General features: G+C 72.6%; 1 protein-coding gene across 2 annotated transcripts in view; it reads left to right on the top strand.

Annotated features, from left to right (window-relative positions):
* The window catches only part of TAFA5 (TAFA chemokine like family member 5), a 70,785-nt gene that overhangs the window by 34,604 nt on the left and 17,788 nt on the right, over window positions 1-18,393 (top strand). Inside the window, exons 1-2 of one of the 2 annotated variants that reach the window (XM_045581609.1) lie at window positions 4,410-4,531; window positions 16,831-16,980. In XM_045581609.1, the coding sequence (XP_045437565.1) occupies window positions 4,441-4,531; window positions 16,831-16,980 (241 nt within the window). In that variant the 5' untranslated portion in view covers window positions 4,410-4,440. Of the gene's footprint in view, window positions 1-4,409; window positions 4,532-16,830; window positions 16,981-18,393 lie in introns of those variants that run through there. The other variant, XM_036437599.2, reaches the window with a different exon arrangement.

The following is an 18,393-nucleotide window of genomic DNA, read 5'->3' as shown; positions in this document are numbered from 1 at the left end:
CAATGCTACATATGCTCAACCCTGGCTCTGCGGAGGCTCCCGGCGGCTCCCGCACGGAGACCGACCCCCCGGCCGGCGCTGGGCCCCGCAGAAGGGGCTGTGGGAGCTGGGGTGCAGCGTCACACGTCTGCGCCCCGTCTGGGCCTCTGCAGCCTGCACCCCAGGCCGGCCGCCCGGCACGTCACTCTCTGACACCAGTTTCTCAGTCACAGCACCACAGGACTCAGTGGTAAAAGCCCCAAAGAGCAAAGGAAGCTTCGGAATGACAAGCCAGAGGCTGGCTCCGTCCCTGCCCCCGCGTCTCCCCAGAGTGGACCCACCCCCACCCCCGTCCTGGCCGCCCTGGCCCGTCCACCTTCATTTTCCCGGTCCGTTCCTGCCCCGCACGGCCGCCCGGGGCGCCCCTCACTCCCCACTCCTGCCCCGGACAGCCCGTCCCTCTGCCTGGCGGCCGCCCCCCGCCCCCGTTCCCGTACATTCCAGCGTGGCCGCGGCCGGGGGACGGTGTGGCTGCTCCACTGTAAACATTTCCCCGACCTCCGTCTGCGTGTGAATGTCAACACGCCACACGCAGCGCCTGGCATTTGTAACGGCCCCAGCAGCGCTGTGTTCCAGGCACACGGCGGGGGCAGGACTCTGGGGAGAGACATCGGCGGGGGGAGGGATGCAGGGGGGCTTCCCTGGGGGGGGGGGGCTTCGGAGCGTGAGGGCCGTGCGAGCGTGGACACCTCCCAGCCACCGCACCGCCGAAGTCAGGCGCTCGCCCGGCAAGCCTTCCCCCTCCCCACCACGCACTCCCTCCCGTCCGCCCGAGCGGCCTTCCCGGGCCCGCCCTCACTCGGGGCCGGATGGGGAGTGTCCGGAGGGCATCGCCGCGGACAGCACAGCCGGGTATAAAAGCCCACACTCCTGTCTTCCCTCGGGAAGGAGAGCCCCGCCAGGGTCTGCTACAGACCCAGGCCGTTCCGGACGGAGCCCTGAGGGCGGCTGGCACCATGTCCTGCAGGCCGGCCCTCCGCGCCCCGGTGGTCTGGTCCGGCTGTTCCGAGCACGGCGGGCCGTGCAGTCCCCAGTGTTCCTCCGTGGACGGCGGCCTGTCCTCCCCCTCCCCCGTCCCTCCTGCCCCGGAGCCGCCAATACAGGGCAGTGACACTGCCTCGGCCCCGCCCGCCTCCGTATCTCTCTGCCCCACGCGTCTCCGACTTCATTTTCCGCAGCTGGCTCCCGGTCACGCCTCCCTGACCCTCCGTCCGCCCTCCGCGGCCCAGAGCCGCTTCGTTATGTTAATTCCTGAGCCCTTTCTTCTCTCCGTGTTTCCTGCTTATCGGAGCGGCCGGGCTTCCTCGGACGGCGCTGCCTTCTCTGACTCCGAGGACGCAGCGCTCAGAGCCGCCGTTGCTATCGCTGCCATTGTCGTCAGCGTGTCCCTCTCTCCGAGTCGTTCCTGGCTTCCTGCCGCAGCGACACCTGTACAGGACGTGTGTCCGGGGCCGGCCTGCCCTGCCCGCACCGCCTCCGCGTCCTCTCCGGTCCCTTCGCCAAGCGGCTTCTGGTCTGACCAGGGAGCCGAGGGCCGGCCCTGGGGGAGTGGGCACGGCGTGAGGTGGCGGGTGGGTCTCCCTGGACGTGGCCACGGCCCGTGGACGGGGGGACGGGCACATGGGCCACGGCGCCCGGGGCCTGTCCTGCCTGCGGCTCCCAGCCCCGCGGCCGCTGACCCTGGCCCCGGGCCTCGGCCCCGCCTGCTCTGCCCGCTCCGAGCGGCCCCAGCTTCTCTGCCTGATCGCGCGGAGCCTTCCCAGACAGGGAACCAGTTACATCAAAGGCAGGCTCACAGACGTGCGAGAACCTTCCTGATGAGGGGCTCCGTTACCAGAACATTCCACACCGTGGCTGCGGGCCCGGAAATGGGGGCGAGGGGACTGGGCGAAGGGCTGAGGTGCTCACAGGAGCCGTAACGGGAGAAGGCCGTGGCCGGCAAACCGCGGCTCGCGAGCCACCTGCGGCTCTTTGGCCCCTGGAGTGCGGCTCTTCCACAAAACACCACGGCCTGGGCGAGTCTGTGTTGAAGAAGTGGCGTTAGAAGGAGTTTACGTTTAAAAAATGTGGCTCTCAGAAGACATTTCCGTTGCTGTGCTGTTGGTGTTTGACTCTGTGGACAGGAGTTTGCCGACCACTGTGCTGGGGAGCTTCTGGCGCTTCTGGCGCAGCCACACGTGCCCGGACCGGGTTCCGCCTGCGTGCGCAGCGCCATGCCTGCTACAGACCCAGGCCGGCCGCCCCCCGTGCCCCACCGCCCCTCTCCCGAGGGCACCCCCACACGACACTCACCAGGGGGGTTCTCGGTGCCGGGGGCGGGGCCCGGCCGGCCTGGGAGGAGGAATGGGCACCCCTCTCTGCACATGGGAGACCCCGTGTGGGTGCTGAATCCCGGCGGCGGCTCAGCGTTGGAGGCTGTGACTGATGTGCACTGACCGGGGACCCGCCGTGCCCGGGCTGGTCCGGACGCAGGCCCCTGAGTGCCGGGTCGCGTGTGCACAGGCCTCCCCGGGGCCTGAGGGCCAGCGGTGGCTCAGCTGCAGTGAGGCCAGAGGCCCGTGACCTTGGTGGAGGTCAGGCTCCGCCGGGCGGGTGGCTCCCAGAACCCAGAGGCCCAGGGCAGGGCGTGAGGGGAGGAGCTGCGGGAGCCGGGCTGTGAGCCTCCGAGGGGTTTGGCCTGCGGCTCGGACCCGGCACTCCTGCCCCCGGAGCCCAGGACGCAGGGAGCTGGGAGCGGGGACCCTCAGGCGGCTTCTCCCCTGACCAGGGCTGGGCACCCCGGATGGGGACAGCGGGCCCAGCGGGCCTGGCACCGGCGGAGTCTGCCCTGTATGCTGCAGTGGGTACCCGTGTCCGTGCTTATGCGGGCCTCAGTTTCCCCAGATTCGCACGGCCGGGTTTGACCTGTCTGACCTCTAAGAGCCCTGCCGGCTGCAGGTCCCTGTGCGGGGAGGACGCCGCGGTGGGCGCCCCCGTGGGCACAGGCCTGCCTCCCGCTCACCAGGGCCCCTCCTGCCCCCCCCCCCCCCCACGCACACACAGGGCCACGGGTGCAGGCGGAGGCCCTCCCGGCCGGCCCAAACCCTCCGCTGAGCATTTGGAGTTGAACTTGAAATTCTGCTCAGACAGCAAGGCCTGAGGCCGGGGACCCTGAGCAGGTGGGCGCTGCTGGGGACACGCTGCCCTGCGCAGAGGCCTGAGGCGCAGGGGGCGCCCTGGGTGTCCGGAGCCCCCTCCCCAGGGCCGCCACGTGGGGGCGGAGGAGCCGGGTTTCCGGGGCCCCGCGGTCCGCCCCTGGCAGAGGCCATGGACCCCGGTCCCTCCGGGGCCCCGCGGTCCGCCCCGGGCAGAGGCCATGGACCCCGGTCCCTCCGGCCCGGGGCGCGGGGTCTGGGGGCGGAGGCTCCCGCTCTCCGCCTCCCCCCCCCCCCCCGGCCTCCTGCAGTGCGGCCCCTGCGCGCCAGGGGGCGCCCGGCCCCGGTTTCCGCCGCGCCGGCCCCGCTGACCTCGGCGCGCCGGGCGGGGGCGCTGCGGCGGGATCCCGGCCTCCCGGCCAGTGCGCAGCGGCGGCGGCGGCGGCCGGGCACCGGGGTCCCATCGGCGTCCCGCTCCCCCGGCAGCAGCGGAGCCCGCGCGGCCCCGGCGGACAGGCCCCGGCGGACAGGCCCGGGCGGCGGCACCGGGTCCCCCCACCTGTCGGCGCGACCCCCCGGCCCGGCCCGGCCTCCTGGGCGCAGCGCGGGGCGCGGACCGGAGCGCGGAGGCCGCCCGCCCGGCCCCGGCCCCGGCCCCCTCCCGGGCCGCCAGCCCCATCGGCCGGCTCTGCGGCGGCGGCGGCCCCGGGCCCCGCGCGCGGCCCCCTGAGCCCGGAGGCGGCGGCGCAGGAGGCGGAGGCGGCGGCTGCGGAGGAGGCGGAGGCGGCGGCGGAGGGAAGCGCCGCCAGAAGCAGCGGCGGGAGGAGGAGGAGGAGGCGGAGGCGGAGGCGGAGGCCGCGCCAGGCCCCCCAGCCGGGCCGTTGCGGATCCCGGTCGGCGGCTCGGCGTCCGGGCGCGGCGGCGGCGGCGGCGGTTCATGGGGCCCCGGCGGCCGCCCCCCCGCGCCCCGGCCCCCGGCGCCCCGCAGCCCGCGATGGTGGCCGAGCGGCCGGAGCGGCGGCCGCGGCGGCGGGAGACTTTGTGCTGCTGACCTCCCCCGGCCCTCCCTCCCCCCCTCCCCCCCTCTCCTCTCCCCCCTCCCCTCCCCCCTCTCTCCCCCCTCCCCCCTTCCCCTCCCTCCTCCCTCCTCCCCCTCCCCCTCCCCCTCCCCAAAAGCCGGCGCCCGGCGGCCTCAGGCGGGCGGCGGGGGGCGGGCGGCGGCTCCCGCGGGCGCTGATGCGGCGCCGGCACCGGCCGGGGCTCCGCGATGCCGCCGCCGCGGGCGCTCTGGGCGCTGGCGGGCGCCGCGCTCTGCTGCCTCCTGGTGCTGCTGGTGCACGCGCAGCTGCTCCGCGAAGGTGAGTCCGGCCGTCCCGGGGCCGGGCCGGGGCGGGGGGCGCGCTGGGCGCGGGGACTCTGCGGCCAGTGCGGGCCCACGCCGCCCCAGCGCCTCCCCTCCCGGCCCCGGTGCCTCTCCTCCCGCCCCGGTGCCTCTCCTCCCGGCCCGGTGCCTCCCCTCCCGGCCCCGGTGCCTCTCCTCCCGCCCCGGTGCCTCCTCTCCCCGCCCCGGTGCCTCCTCTCCCGGCCCCGGCGCCTCCTCTCCCGGCCCCGGCGCCTCCTCTCCCGGCCCCGGTGCCTCCCCTCCCCGCCCCGGCGCCTCCCGTCCCGGCCCGGACGCCTCCCCTCCCGCCCCGGTGCCTCCTCTCCCCGCCCCGGTGCCTCTCCTCCCGGCCCCGGTGCCTCCTCTCCCGGCCGGGCCGGGGCAGCGCTTCCCCCGCGAGCTCGGCAGATGGCACCAGCGCTCCAGGCTGCCCGGCCGGCGGGCGCGGAGTCCAGGGCGGCGGGAGCCCCCGGGAGGCCCGCGCCCCGCCCCCCCTCCCGGCTCCCGGCCGCCTCCGGACCCGGCGGGAGCCCAGGGCCCGGGAGCAGGGACTTGGCCTGAGTGCGGCCCGCGCCAGCTCGGCTGGCCCGCAGGTGCCTCCGGCGCGGGGCACGGGCCCCTGGGCTGGGACCCGGTTGGGGTGCACACGGGGCCCAGGCCCTGGCAGCTGCAGGCGGCTCTGCTGGGCAGCCCTGCTCCCGGGCCCAGGGCGCCTGCAGGGGCTGGCAGGTGGGTGCTCACTCCGGGACCCTGGCCGCTCCGCAAACTTCCTGGTCCCGGCCGCCCGGTGCTCACAGGGCCCCCAGCCGGCCCTCGGAGCAGCCGCCTCGCTGCCCATGCTGCCGACCCGGTGGTGCTGCCAGAGCCGTGCCCTCCCCCGGCCGCGGCAGAGGGACTGGTGTGGCCGGGGCGCAGGCAGAGCCTCATTAGTGTGGGTCCTGCGAGGCAGGTTTGCAGCCTCCAGCTGCTGCCTCCTAATTAACGGGCTGCTGGCTCAGAGGCCAAGGGCTGCGGTGGGAGGCCAGCCCAGCCGGTCACCTGCCTCGCTGCCTGGTCCCTTCCCCATCGCGGTTTGGGTCCCAGCCCCGAGGGAGAGGCGGCCGCCCCGGAGCTGCTACAGGCCTGGCTGCTCTGCTCTGAGCCCCCCCCCCCCCCACACACACACACACCCCGCTCCCTGCCGGCTCCGGACAGCGTGCTTCTGGGGTTGGGGTCGGCCAGTCCCCAGAGGGCTGCGCTCGCCGGTGTCCAGGGAGCCTGACCCACCTGGTTTGGGCCACACGCTGCCCCCCCACTGACCTTTCCCTTCGGGGTCCCCTGAGAAGGGGAGTCCGCGGCGCCATGGGGCAGTGTCCCCGACTCAGAGCCGTGGCCTGTGAGAGGACCGAGCCGGCTGCCGGCGGCTGCTGCCCGGTGCTCCCGGCCTGGGAGCTGATGGGAGCGGGCCTCCAGTGGCGAGTTTGGTCGGGGGAAGGAGGTCTGCCTCCTGGAGCGGCCGAGGGCAGGGGACAGGGAGTGTGTGCGGAGGAGGGTGCTCTCCGGGGAGCCTGTGCGTGGGTGCGAGCCCTCGGGGAAGCTGGCCGTTCCCCGGGAGCACTCTCAGGCCCTCGCTCGGGGACATGGACGGGGACGGGGCAGGAAGGGGAGGCGGGTCGGGAGCAGGTGCCCGCAGAGGGCTCCCCAGGGGAGCCCAGCACCTGGCCCCCCAGCCCCCGAAGGCCCTCGGACGGCCGGTCCATTCTGGAGGTCTGGGGACCGAGCCCCTCTGTCCACGCTCCCAGCCCGGACGGCGGCCCCGTATCCTCGGAGACTCCCCTCTCCCTTCCCCCCCCGGGGCTCAGGGGCCCAGGCAGGCCTGGGGGAGGGCGGGGGCTGCCCTGGTCCCCGGGGGCCCTGGGCTGCGGGCTCCAGGCCCCTCACGTCCAGCGGCCTTGCTGGCCGGCGGGGAGCGGGACTCGGGGAGTGGAGGAAGGGGAGGGAGCCAGGCGGCCGCGGACAATTGGGACTTGTTGTCTGCGGGGAGTGGGAAGGAGCTGTTGAAATCGCGTTTCCGCGCCTGGTTTGTTCGGGGTAAGAATGGGGGACGCAGGGAGCCGCTGGTACACACTCCGCCTTTGTGTGGAGATGCAGGTCACCCCGGCTAACCCGCCCCCCCGGCCAGTCCGTCCCCCAGTGTTCGGGGTGAATGGGTGGTGAGCGGAGAGAGGGCCATTGTGTCCCTGATGGAGGCCTGGCTGGCACAGCCCCTGGGCCGCGGCCTCGCAGCCTGGCCAGGCAGGGAGGAGTCCCACAGGGCTGCGGGCGGGTGTGGGGCCGCGGCGGGTCTGCCCGTCCCTCGCGTGCCCCTCGAGACACCCGCCCCCCCATGCTTGTCCTCTGCGAGCGGAGCCCGTCCTGCCGAACCACAGGAACGCGGGGGCCGGCGTCCGGGGGACCGGGTCTGAGCCGGCTGCCTGGTGCAGAGGGAGCCGCGCAGGTGTGAGGCGGGCCGGCGGGAAGCCAGCCTCCGTGTCCTTAGCTGTGTTTGGGCTCAGAACACGGAGCGGCGGCGACAGCTGGACTCTCTCCCCCCTCTTCAGAGGCTCCGTGTGCCTCTCCCGTCCCCCGATCACAGCGCCGTCAGATCTCCGTGTCCTAGCGCCCGGAGAGGCGGGCGGAGAGCCCCCGGCAGCGGAGGCCCACGGCTGGTGGAGTCAGCAGGCCCGGCTTCCCTCCCTGTACCTCCCGGCGATGCTGCGGGCAGGGCAGCCGTGAGGGGCACACTCCTCGGGGGCCCTTGGTTGGGGCAGAGAATCCCAGCAGCTGTGACCTGAGCTCATGTCCGGGTCTCCTGGTCTCAGGATGTCCCTGTGTCTTCAGTGTCCCTGTGTCCGGGTGTCCCGTGTCCGGGTGTCCCGTGTCCGGGTGTCTCTGTGTCTTCAATGTCCCTGAATCCAGGTGTCCCGTGTCTGGGTGTCCCATGTCTGGGTGTCCCTATGTCCGGGTGTCCCGTGTCTGGGTGTCCCTGTGTCCGGGTGTCCCCATGTCCGGGTGTCCCCATGTCCGGGTGTCCCGTGTCTGGGTGTCCCGTGTCCGGGTGTCTCTGTGTCTTCAATGTCCCTGAGTCCGGGTGTCCCGTGTCTGGGTGTCCCATGTCTGGGTGTCCCCGTGTCCGGGTGTCCCCATGTCCGGGTGTCCCCATGTCCGGGTGTCCCGTGTCTGGGTGTCCCATGTCTGGGTGTCCCCGTGTCCGGGTGTCCCCGTGTCCGGGTGTCCCCATGTCCGGGTGTCCCGTGTCTGGGTGTCCTCGTCTCCGGGTGTCCTGCGGGCCCCTGGCAGGGCCTGTGGGCGCTGCCCTCGGTGGGAAGGGCGAGGCAGACGGCGAGGTGGACGGCGGGCAGGCTCTCCGGCTCTGGCCCAGCTGTGCTCAGCCTGCCCCCGGAGGCCCAGGCGCTGGGCTGCTCCGGCCCCTCCCGTCCTGCTCCGCCGCCCCCTCTCCCCCAGACGCAGGGCTCGGCCGGCTGCCACTGACACCGGGTCTGAGGGCCGGCTGTGTGCGGGGCCGGACCCGGGAGCCAGAACCCAGCGCGTTCCCGGCCCGGCCCGTGTGCCGGAACGGCCAGAGGGAGGGAGGGAGGGAGACGGACAGCGTGACGGTCACCGGCTCCTTCTCTCTCACTCGCTGCCACTCCTCAGGGGCCGAGACCGCGTGTCCCTCCCTGACCGGCGCCTCCCGGTGACCGTCCTCAGGGGCCGAGACCGCGTGTCCCTCCCTGACCGGCGCCTCCTGGTGACCGTCCTCAGGGGCCGAGACCGCCTGCCCCACCCTGACCGGCGCCTCCCGGTGACCGTCCTCAGGGGCCGAGACCGCCTGCCCCACCCTGACCGGCGCCTCCCGGTGACCGTCCTCAGGGGCCGAGACCGCCTTCCCCACCCTGACCGGCGCCTCCCGGGCTCTGGCCGCTGGCCGCTCAGCCGAGGCGCTGGCGCGGGGTGACCGCCAGGAGGAGACGGGCTCTGCGGCCGTGTCCGCCATCGTCCGTGTGAGCCTGGGCTCCCTGCCTGGGCTCCCTGCCCCCATCCCGAGCCGTGGGCTCTCACCTGCGTGCACACGCGGTGCTGGGTGGCGCCAGGAGTGGGGGCACAGGCGGCCGGCGCCCCTCCCGTGGCGAGTGCCGCCGTGGCCTGGAGACCTGCTGCTCAGGCTGAGGGTGTGCGCAGGCTCCGGGCCCCGTGGGCCCCGTGGTGCTGGCAGCACCCGCTCCTTCACCGCCCTGCCCTCTGCCGCCTTCACTCTCCCCTCCCTTCGGGGACAGACCGCCTGCCGGGTCCCAGGAGCTCGAGTGCAGCCTGGGGGGCCCGGGGCAGCGGGGTCGGGCGGGCGGGGGAGACCCAGGACAGCCACAGGCCAGGGGAGGGCGCTGCCGGGGGACCTGCTGGGAGGCGGGCCCAGGCCTCGCCCCGCCCTGACCCGGGGGTGCCCCGTGCAGAGATGGGGGAGGCCCTGCAGCCTCTCGCACGCCCTTTGCAGACCCGCCTCTGCCCGGAGCCGGTGGGGCTGTTAGCCCATCACCCCCCTGCTTGCCGGAGCGGCCTCGGCCTCGGTTCCCCCAGAGGAGCCGCCTCGCTGAGCACAGGCTGTGCTTTGCAGAACCTTAAAACCCGCCTTATCGCAGCCCAGTGATGTGTGACGCTGGCGTTGCCATGGAGACGCTGTGCTGTGGGAACAGGTGTTTTCTGAGCACCTACTGCGTGCTGCCTAGCAGCCGGCTCACTGGGGAGAGGCAGGTGGGCTGCCGTCCGAGCCGCCCGGCCCCCGGAGCTTGGCAGTAGCCGGCGGTGAAGGGGGGTGGCCTGCAGTCTGCCCGAGGCTCCTGGTCCCACCGGGGCCTCTCGGCAGCCGGACTCAGGGCCGCCCTGTGACGGGAAAGGATGTGGGCGTGTTGGCTCCCTGGGTGCCGCCGAGGACCAGGCCGGGAGCTGGGGGCCACGGGGCTGCCTCCGCGCCGGGGTCGGAAGCCCAGGCCGGCCGAGGGGTGGGGAGCCCCCTCCAGGCCCCGCCCAGCCCCCGGGACCAGCAGTGCCTGTGCCCTGGGTCCCCTGGCTCCCCTCCCTGCCTCAGTCTCCCCTTCTCTCCGGTGCAGACCCCACCCGGCCCAGGAGGAGCTCCCCTCGAAGTCCCTCACTCTGTCTGCAGGACACTCACCCCACCCAAGGCCGCTCCCTGAGGCTCAGGGGACCCTCTTTGGGGACCGTCGTCAGACCCCAGGGGGTGAGGGGACCCCCGGGGCGGCAGACCGGAGAGCCACAAGCTCGGCCCTTCGCCCCGTAGGCCCCTCCCCTCCGCGGTTTTGGGTTCCCCGGGCGGCTGGGCCAGTGCAGTCTGTAGGACATGGGGTGACGATGGGTGACGACGGGTGACAGTGTTGGCTTCCTCCCTCTCGGGGACCCAGTTGCTGGAAGGGGCTGCCCGGGGAGGCCCCTGCATTCTGCGTACACACGTCGCTGTTGATTCTCTCCGTTCCTGACTCGCTCCCCCTGCCCTGTCGCTCTCAGCCCGCTGTGTGTGCGCTGAGCAGGGAGCTGAGACGCAGAGCCGTCCCCGCGTTACTGCCCGTCTTTGCTATTGGGGGGAGGGGGCGTGTGAGCAGGGGAGAGGGTGTGAGGAACCTTCTAGAACGAGAAGCGGCTCCTCCAGGGTGGAAAGCACCATCAGAGGCACAGGAGCAGGACAGGACTCCAGGCCTGGCTGTGGGCTCCTGGGCCCTGCGCCCCCCGGCCCTCAGACCCCGGCCCTGCGCCCTCCCGGCCCTCAGACCCCCTCCCGGCCCTCAGACCCCAACCCTGCACCCTCCCGGCCCTCAGACCCCCTCCCTGCGCCCTCCCGGCCCTCAGACCCCGGCCCTGCGCCCTCCCGGCCCTCAGACCCCCTCCCTGCGCCCTCCCGGCCCTCAGACCCCAACCCTGCGCCCTCCCGGCCCTCAGACCCCCGCCCTGCGCCCTCCCGGCCCTCAGACCCCCACCCTGCGCCCTCCCGGCCCTCAGACCCCAGCCCTGCGCCCTCCCGGCCCTCAGACCCCAACCCTGCACCCTCCCGGCCCTCAGACCCCCTCCCTGCACCCTCCCAACCCTGTGCCCTCCCGACCCTGCGCCCCCAACCCTCAGACCCCGGCCCTGCGCCCTCCCGGCCCTCAGACCCCCACCCTGCGCCCTCCCAACCCTGTGCCCTCCCTACCCTGCGCCCTCCCGGCCCTCAGACCCCGGCCCTGCGCCCTCCCGGCCCTCAGACCCCGGCCCTGCGCCCTCCCGACCCTCAGACCCCCGCCCTGCGCCCTCCCGGCCCCCAGACCCCCGCCCTGCACCCTCCCGGCCCTCAGACCCCCTCCCTGTGCCCTCCCGGCCCTCAGACCCCCACCCTGCGCCCTCCCGACCCTGTGCCCTCCCGACCCTGTGCCCTCCCGGCCCTCAGACCCCCACCCTGCGCCCTCCCGGCCCTCAGACCCCGGCCCTGTGCCCTCCCGGCCCTCAGACCCCGGCCCTGCGCCCTCCCGGCCCTCAGACCCCCGCCCTGCGCCCTCCTGGCCCTCAGACCCCGGCCCTGCGCCCTCCCGGCGTGAGGCCCGGGCATCCCCGAGCTGTGATTAGTGCCGGGTCTCCCAGGATCACCACGGCGGCGCCAGCCTGATCCTTTAAGAACCGAGATCAGCCCCAGCCGCAGTGGAGGCCCAAGCCAAACAGATTAGACTCCTGCTCGCTGTCCTGCAGCCTCATTACGTGGCCGGATTATACAGAAACCCGTACGTGGGAGAACGCAGCACCTGGTGTGGTCACAGGACGTGGCTGTCACAGGACATGGCTGGACACAGGACGTGGCTCACACAGGACGTGGCTGACACAGGACGTGACGTGGCTGACACAGGACGTGGCTGACACAGGACGTGGCTGTCACAGGACGTGGCTGTCACAGGACGTGACGTGGTTGTCATAGGACGTGGCTGACACAGGACGTGACGTGGTTGTCATAGGACGTGGCTGACACAGGACATGGCTGGACACAGAACAGGGCTGACACAGGACGTGGCTGACACAGGATGTGGCTGACACAGGACGAGGCTGACACAGGACGTGGTGTGGCTGTCATAGGACGTGGCTGACACAGGATGGGGCTGACACAGGATGGGGCTGACAGGACGTGGCTGACACAGGACGTGGCGTGGCTGTCATAGGACATGGCTGACACAGGACGTGGCTGACACAGGATGTGACGTGGCTGTCATAGGACGTGGCTGACACAGGATGGGGTTGACACAGGATGGGGCTGACAGGACGTGGCTGACAGGACGGGGCTGACACGGGGCACAAAGGGGTCGGGCTCCCTGAGCTGCAGTCCCCAATGGTCATTATATACACCCTAGAGGCCGGTATGTGAATTTGTGCACCAGTGGGGTCCCTCATCCTGGCCTGCAGGATCAAACCAAACACTCCCCGAGGGGTCCCAGGCCAGGCTGAGGGACCCCACTGGTGCATGATCGGGGCCTGGGAGGGACCACGGGAGGGCTCCAGGGCGTGTCCAGCACGCCTTGCTCAGTCTGATTGGCCGGACCCCAGCAGCAAACTAACCTACCAGTTGGAGCATCTGCCCCCTGGTGGTCAGTGCACATCATAGCGAGCGCTTGAGCGGACTTAGCATGTCATTAGCATATTGTACTTCGATTGGTCAAATGGACAGATGGGTGACCGGACAGGTAGCATATTAGGCTTTTATTATGTGGGATATATATTTATTGACGTCAGGGAAGAAGCGGGTGAGAGAGAGAAACGTCAGCGGTGTCACGCTTAGTGACGTAAGCCAGCAGAGGGGCGCACACAGGAGCCCCAGGCACAGAGACAGGAAGTGGGGGGCCCGGGCGGGGGGAGTGTGTATTGGAGATGATGGTGGACGGCTGCACACAGAGCGGATGGGGTGATGGCTGAGCTGAGCTGGGAAGCGGGAGACGGGATTCCGTGTGTGTCGTCCTCGGTGCCGGAGAGCTGCCTGTGTGTGGTGTGTCACCGTTTAAAAAGCACGGCTGTTTGCTAACACTCACTGATTCCAGAGAGGAAGGGAGGGGGAGCGAGACACACCAGGAGGTGAGAGTCACGGACCAGCTGCTCCTGCACCCTCACAGGGGATGGAGCCGGTAACCCGGGCCTGGGCCCTGACCTGGGATTGAACCCTGACCTCCTGGTTCACAGGTCGATGCTCACACTGGCCGGGCGGTGATTGAAAGATGCCCAGTGCCCTGCATCCACCCCACAGCCTCACAGAAAGCAGCTTCACCAGAGGAAACGCCTGCATCTCCTCCCTCCCTCTGTCCCTCCGCCCCCTACCCTCCCCCCGCTCTGTCCTCCCTGCGAATCTCGTCCCCGTGGCTCTTTCCGGAACATCGCCGCGTTGGGACCCGCAGTGCAGACGCTCAGCCTGGCTTGTCGCTCAGTCCGCGTCGTACGGCTCCTCCGCGTCCTCCCTCGTTCTCCTGCGTCCTCCCGCGTCTGCCAGCTCAGGCCTCCGCGTGCTCACCCTGCGCCCCGGGAGGACCCCCACCACCGGGCGGGCTGGCTGTCCTGGGGGGACGCCGCTGTGACGTCCGTGTGCGGGGCCGTGTGCGGGGCCGTGTGGACACGCTTCCACTTCAACGAGGGTGAGCTCCAGGGAGGTGACTGCTGGTCGCATGGGAGAGGCCCCCAGCTGACCCTCCAGGTGACCCTCCCCGGTGACCTCCCAGTGACCCTCCCCGGTGACCTCCCAGCTGACACTCAGGTGACCCTCCCAGCGAACCTCCCAGCTGACCCTCCCTGGTGACCTCCCAGCTGACCCTCCCAGCTGACCCTCCCTGGTGACCCGCCCAGCTGACACTCAGGTGACTCTCCAGGTGACCTCCCAGCTGACACTCAGGTGACCCTCCCAGCAAACCTCCCAGCTGACCCTCCCTGGTGACCTCCCAGCTGACCCTCCCTGGTGACCCTCCCCGGTGACCCCTCCCAGTGACCCTCCCTGGTGACCCGCCCAGCTGACACTCAGGTGACCCTCCCAGCAAACCTCCCAGCTGACACTCAGGTGACCCTCCCAGCAAACCTCCCAGCTGACTCTCCCTGGTGACCTCCCAGCTGACACTCCCAGCTGACCCTCAGGTGACCCTCCCAGCTGACCCTCCCTGGTGACCTCCCCGGTGACCCTCCCAGTGACCCTCCCCGGTGACCTCCCAGCTGACACTCAGGTGACCCTCCCAGCAAACCTCCCAGCTGACCCTCCTTGGTGACCTCCCAGCTGACCCTCCCTGGTGACCTCCCAGCTGACCCTCAGGTGACCCTCCCAGCTGACTGCCCAGTGCAGCCACCATCGGTCACTCCTCCTCCCAGCTGGAAGCCGGTCGGCCAGTGGGGTGCCCACCACGCGGGAGAGGGTTGTCCCAACGCCCCATCTGAGCCGGAGCCCCGGTCCTCCCTGGGAGCCACCAGTCCTGGGTGGCCTTCCACAGGCGGAGGGGGAGGGGAGGGGAGGGGAGGGGGAGTGGGCAGAGAGAAAGGGGAGAGGGAGCGGAGAGCGGGCAGCTGTGCCTGCAGCTGCCTTCTGTCCTGCGGGCCCGGAAGGACAGGCCAGGCCAGATCTCGGGTTCCCGTGTGGGCGCTGCTTCCCGGGGAAGTCCCGCGGCCCCGGGGGTGGGGGGGTGGGGGGGAGCTCGGTTCCCGGTGTCCCAGGCCGGCCCCTCACGGTGGCTCCGCCCCGTCAGAGCCCAGGTCCCTCGGCCCTCCAGGCGGCCCGGGTCGGCTCCAGAGCCAGGGCCCTGGCTCCCCAGGGCCCGGGCAGGAGATGAGGGACAGTGTCCGCTGAAAGGGTGAGACTGGCGCGTCAGCACCATGGACAGCACCGGGGCGGCGGGTCCTCAGGCCTGGCCCCAGGGTCACGCCCCGCGGTGCCGGGTCCTCCCTGTGGCCCTCACACCGTGTGCCCGGGTGTGGCGCCCTCCCCGCAGCCGCGCCAGGAGCCGCGCGGGAAAAGCCGGCAGCGGTCTCTGCGTGGCGGGTCAGTGGGCACAGACTCGGGGTCTCATGGGCTTGTTCCCACGCTGACGTCAGAGGGGGCGTCTACGGCCGCGGGGTTGTCTCCGGGCGGTGCTGCGGGCCCATGGCAGCAGCTTCCGACCGCACCACACGGCAGGCCGGGCGCGGGCAGATGCCACGTGTGCCCCTGGCCTCCACGCTACCCAGGCTGCCACGCCCTGTAGCCCTTCCCGGCAGGAGCACGTGTGTGGTCAGCACCGAGCACTGGGCCTGCGGGCCTCCCTCTGGCCTCCCCTGCTCCCGGCGCGGCCCAGAGGCCGCCCTCAGCCCTGAGTCCATGCGGGTCCCACAGGGCCCCCTCTCCTGTTGGGCACCCGCCCCGCCCTCGGCCCCACAGCCGGCACGGACGCCCTCACACGCCTGTCAGACCTCATCAGCGGCTCACCGGTTCCCGCAGATCCACGGCTCCGGCGGCCGACGAACGGGGTGTCTGTGCTGAGGACACGGGGGGAGGAGGGGCATCCGGAGACATGGTTGGGAGATGATGCTGGGGCTGGGTCCCGGGTCCGAGGAGGGCGTGGTGGAGCCGGGGGTGGAGCTGGTGGGTGTGGTGCGTCTGCCCCTTAGCTCCCAGGATCAGGGTCAGCACCTCTGCCAGCCCTCAAGGCCCCCACTGCGCAGGGGGGCGGGCGTGGGGGGGGCTGGGCCAGGCACGGGGGGAGGGACAGTCTGCACTGAACCAGCCCGACGCCAGGAATGAGGGATTGAGGGGGTGAGCAGGGCGGGGCTGGGCGGGGCTGGGAGGGGGGGCCCGGACAGACCCTGTGGTGCCCCCTATGGCGGCTCCGGCCGGAGCGGTGGTGCCCCGGGCAGTGTCCCCACAGCGGGTGCCGGAGGTGGTTCGTTAGCCGGGGGGGGGGGGGGGGGGGGGCACAGGCCCGTCGTTTGCTCAGTTATTCAGCAGCCGGGGCTCAGAGCGAGCCGGTCCCCGGAGGAGGCCCCGCCGGCACTGCCGACCGAGGGGCCCGCGGTCAGCGGAGGGCGGGCGGCGAGGACCAGGAATAGCTCCGTCACCCCGGAAACCCGAAATAGCAGCAGCCGGACGGCACCCACGCAGCCGCTACCGCACACCAGGCAGCCCTGAGCCTCCCGTCCTCCGCCCCTGGCCCTTGCAGACCCGGCCCCGGCTCCCGGCCCCAGACTCCCGGCTCCCGGCCCCCCGCAGACCCGGCCCCCGTCCTCCGCCCACGGCCCCCGCAGACCCAGCACCTGGCCCCCGGCCCCCGGCCCCGGCTCCCGGCCCCGGCTCCCGGCCCCAGACTCCCGGCTCCCAGCCCCAGACTCCCGGCCCCCGGCCCCAGCTCCCGGCTCCCGGCCCCCCGCAGACCCGGCCCCCGTCCTCCGCCCGCGGCCCCCGCAGACCCAGCACCTGGCCCCCGGCCCCGGCTCCCGGCCCCAGACTCCCGGCTCCCGGCCCCCGGCCCCCGGCCTCCGGCCCCCGGCTCCCGCGCCTCTGAGCCCCACGCTGCCCTGAGCAGCACCCTCGGCCTCCCCGGCCTCCGAGTCATCCTCCTGTTTATTTACGTCTCCGTGTGTGTGTGCCGTGTTCCGAGCACAGCGTGTAATTGTGTGTAATTAGCGGGCGTGAGGCAGGGCCTGAGCCCACGCCTCGGGGCAGCGCCGGGTGTGGCTGGGCGGGGCCGCGCTGACCTGTGCTGTCCACTCGCAGCTCCCCGGGCTGGGCAGGTGTGGGGGGCCGCCTCCGACATTGCACCCAGTGCCCCCCCCACGCCTCATCCTGCCCTGGACCGGCCCTGGGCAGGCGGCGGCCAGCACCAGGACTGCCTCCTGCACCGCCTCCCGCCCACCATCACCTCCGCCCCCTGTCTGTGCCCAGCGCACGGGCAGCCCCATGCCCCTCCCACGTGACGGTGGGCCGCCCAGCTGGGAGGTGGCCCAGGGTGCAGGCTCTGCTCCCTCAGTGCGCCCAGGGCCAGTGCACAGTAGGTGCTTCCTGCTGGCTGAGGGGCGGGCAGAGCCAGGCAGGGAGGGCGGGCCTCCGCGGGCAGCTGTGCGTGTGAAGCCGGGGCTGCGTGGCCGACCCAGGACCCCGGGGGGGGTGGGGTGGGCACAGGCTGCCTCAGGCAGCCGGGCGGGGCGGGGGGCGGGGAGCAGGATGGCGGCTTGTCAAGGGGGTGGGGGTGGCGTGGCAGCTGGTCTCCAGGCAGCCGTTGAGTCCACCCTCTGCTCTTGCAGGTCAGCTGGCCGCCGGCACCTGTGAGATCGTGACCCTGGACCGGGACAGCAGCCAGCCCCGGAGGACCATCGCCCGGCAGACGGCGCGCTGCGCCTGCAGGAAGGGGCAGATCGCGGGCACCACGAGGGCGCGGCCCGCCTGCGTGGACGGTAGGAGCCACGAATTGAGAGGGCCACGGGGGCTGCGTTGGGGGGGTCCACCTGTCCCCGATGCCCGCTGGGCCAGGCCGGGGACTGCCGGTGTCGCCCGGCCAGATGGGCCCTGGGGGCGGCGTTGGCTGTGCGTGTGGGAGGGGCTGGGAGCGGGTCCCCAGCGAGCTCTCCAGACTCACTAGCCCGCAGACTGGTGTGCCCTGTGCTGCTGTGTGTGTGTGTGGGGGGGGGGGGGGTCCGTGCTGTCTGCAGGGGCCGCTGTGGTGCCCGAGTGTCTTGCTCGCTCCTCCCGTGGGGTCTGGCGGGGCGGGCACCCTCACGGGCGCTGAGGAGGAGCCGGGAGCGGGTGCCAGGGCGGCAGGCCGCCTCCCCCGGCAGGCAGCTGTCGGAGGGCGCGGTGCGCGTGGCCGGTGCGCAGGCTGGGAGAGGCTCCGCTGAGAGGCGGAGCCGGGGGAGGCTCGCTGTTCTCTCCGAGAGGAGAGGCCTGTGCTCGGCGAGGCCGTGCAGGCGGTGGCTGTTGCTAAGCTTCGGGGCGGGAGGGGTTTGTCGAGGTTGAGCCGATGCCGGTGTGTCGGCAGAGTCTCAGAGTTTGCTTTGCAGGAGGCAGCCCGCACATGTGCTGGGAGGGGTCTTGTCTGTCTTTCCGGAGCCTGTGCACAGGCTGAGAGCGGCGTCTGAGGAGCTCAGGAGGCTGGCGGGCGGGAGGGCACTGTCTCTGATGGAGACTCCGCGCTGTGCGGACCGCAGGGGGGAGGGCACGGAGGATGTGGCGGGGAGAGCAGCTCCCGGCCCTGCGGGTGGGGCAGGGGCTGTGTGGACGGGGGAGGTCCCGCCGTGGGGCCGGTCACCAGGGGCCTCTCGAGGCGTGGGAGGCACCGGCAGAGGCGAGGCCTTCCCGTCCTGTCGGCAAGACGCGCGGCCGCCCTCGGGAGCGGCGCTCGGGGCGTCTGTGGGAGCGGGGTCCCCGAGGGGCGTCTGTGGGAGCGGGGTCCCCGAGGGGCGTCTGTGGGAGGGGGGTCCTCGAGGGTCTCCAGGAGGAGGCGGTGTCTCCGCGGCTGTGAGGGCATAGTGGGCGTGTCTGCCGTGGCGAGGCTGCCGGGTGCGGGTGCGGGTGCGGGTGCCGTGGTCCCCGGGCACGAGGCAGGCTGTGCGTCCCCTGGGGAAGCACGGGCAGGTGTGTGTGTGTGTCCGGGGGGGTGATGGCGCTTCGCCGTGGGGAAGGCCAGCTCCTGGCCCATCCTGCCCGCGTCCCCGGCTCCGGCTCCGGCTCCGGCTCCGGCTCCGGCTCCGGCGGTGCGGTCTCTGAGCTGACGGCTCCTTCCCGCCCGGTGGGGGCAGGGGGAGGCGCACACAGACCCAGGCGGCTGCCTCCCTCCGGCCTCATTAGCGCCCAGAGCTGTGGGGACGGGG

Source organism: Pipistrellus kuhlii, unplaced genomic scaffold (genome assembly GCF_014108245.1).
Source record: "Pipistrellus kuhlii isolate mPipKuh1 unplaced genomic scaffold, mPipKuh1.p scaffold_m20_p_141, whole genome shotgun sequence".
Lineage (NCBI taxonomy): Eukaryota > Metazoa > Chordata > Mammalia > Chiroptera > Vespertilionidae > Pipistrellus > Pipistrellus kuhlii.
This window is presented reverse-complemented; position numbering and strand designations above follow the sequence as displayed.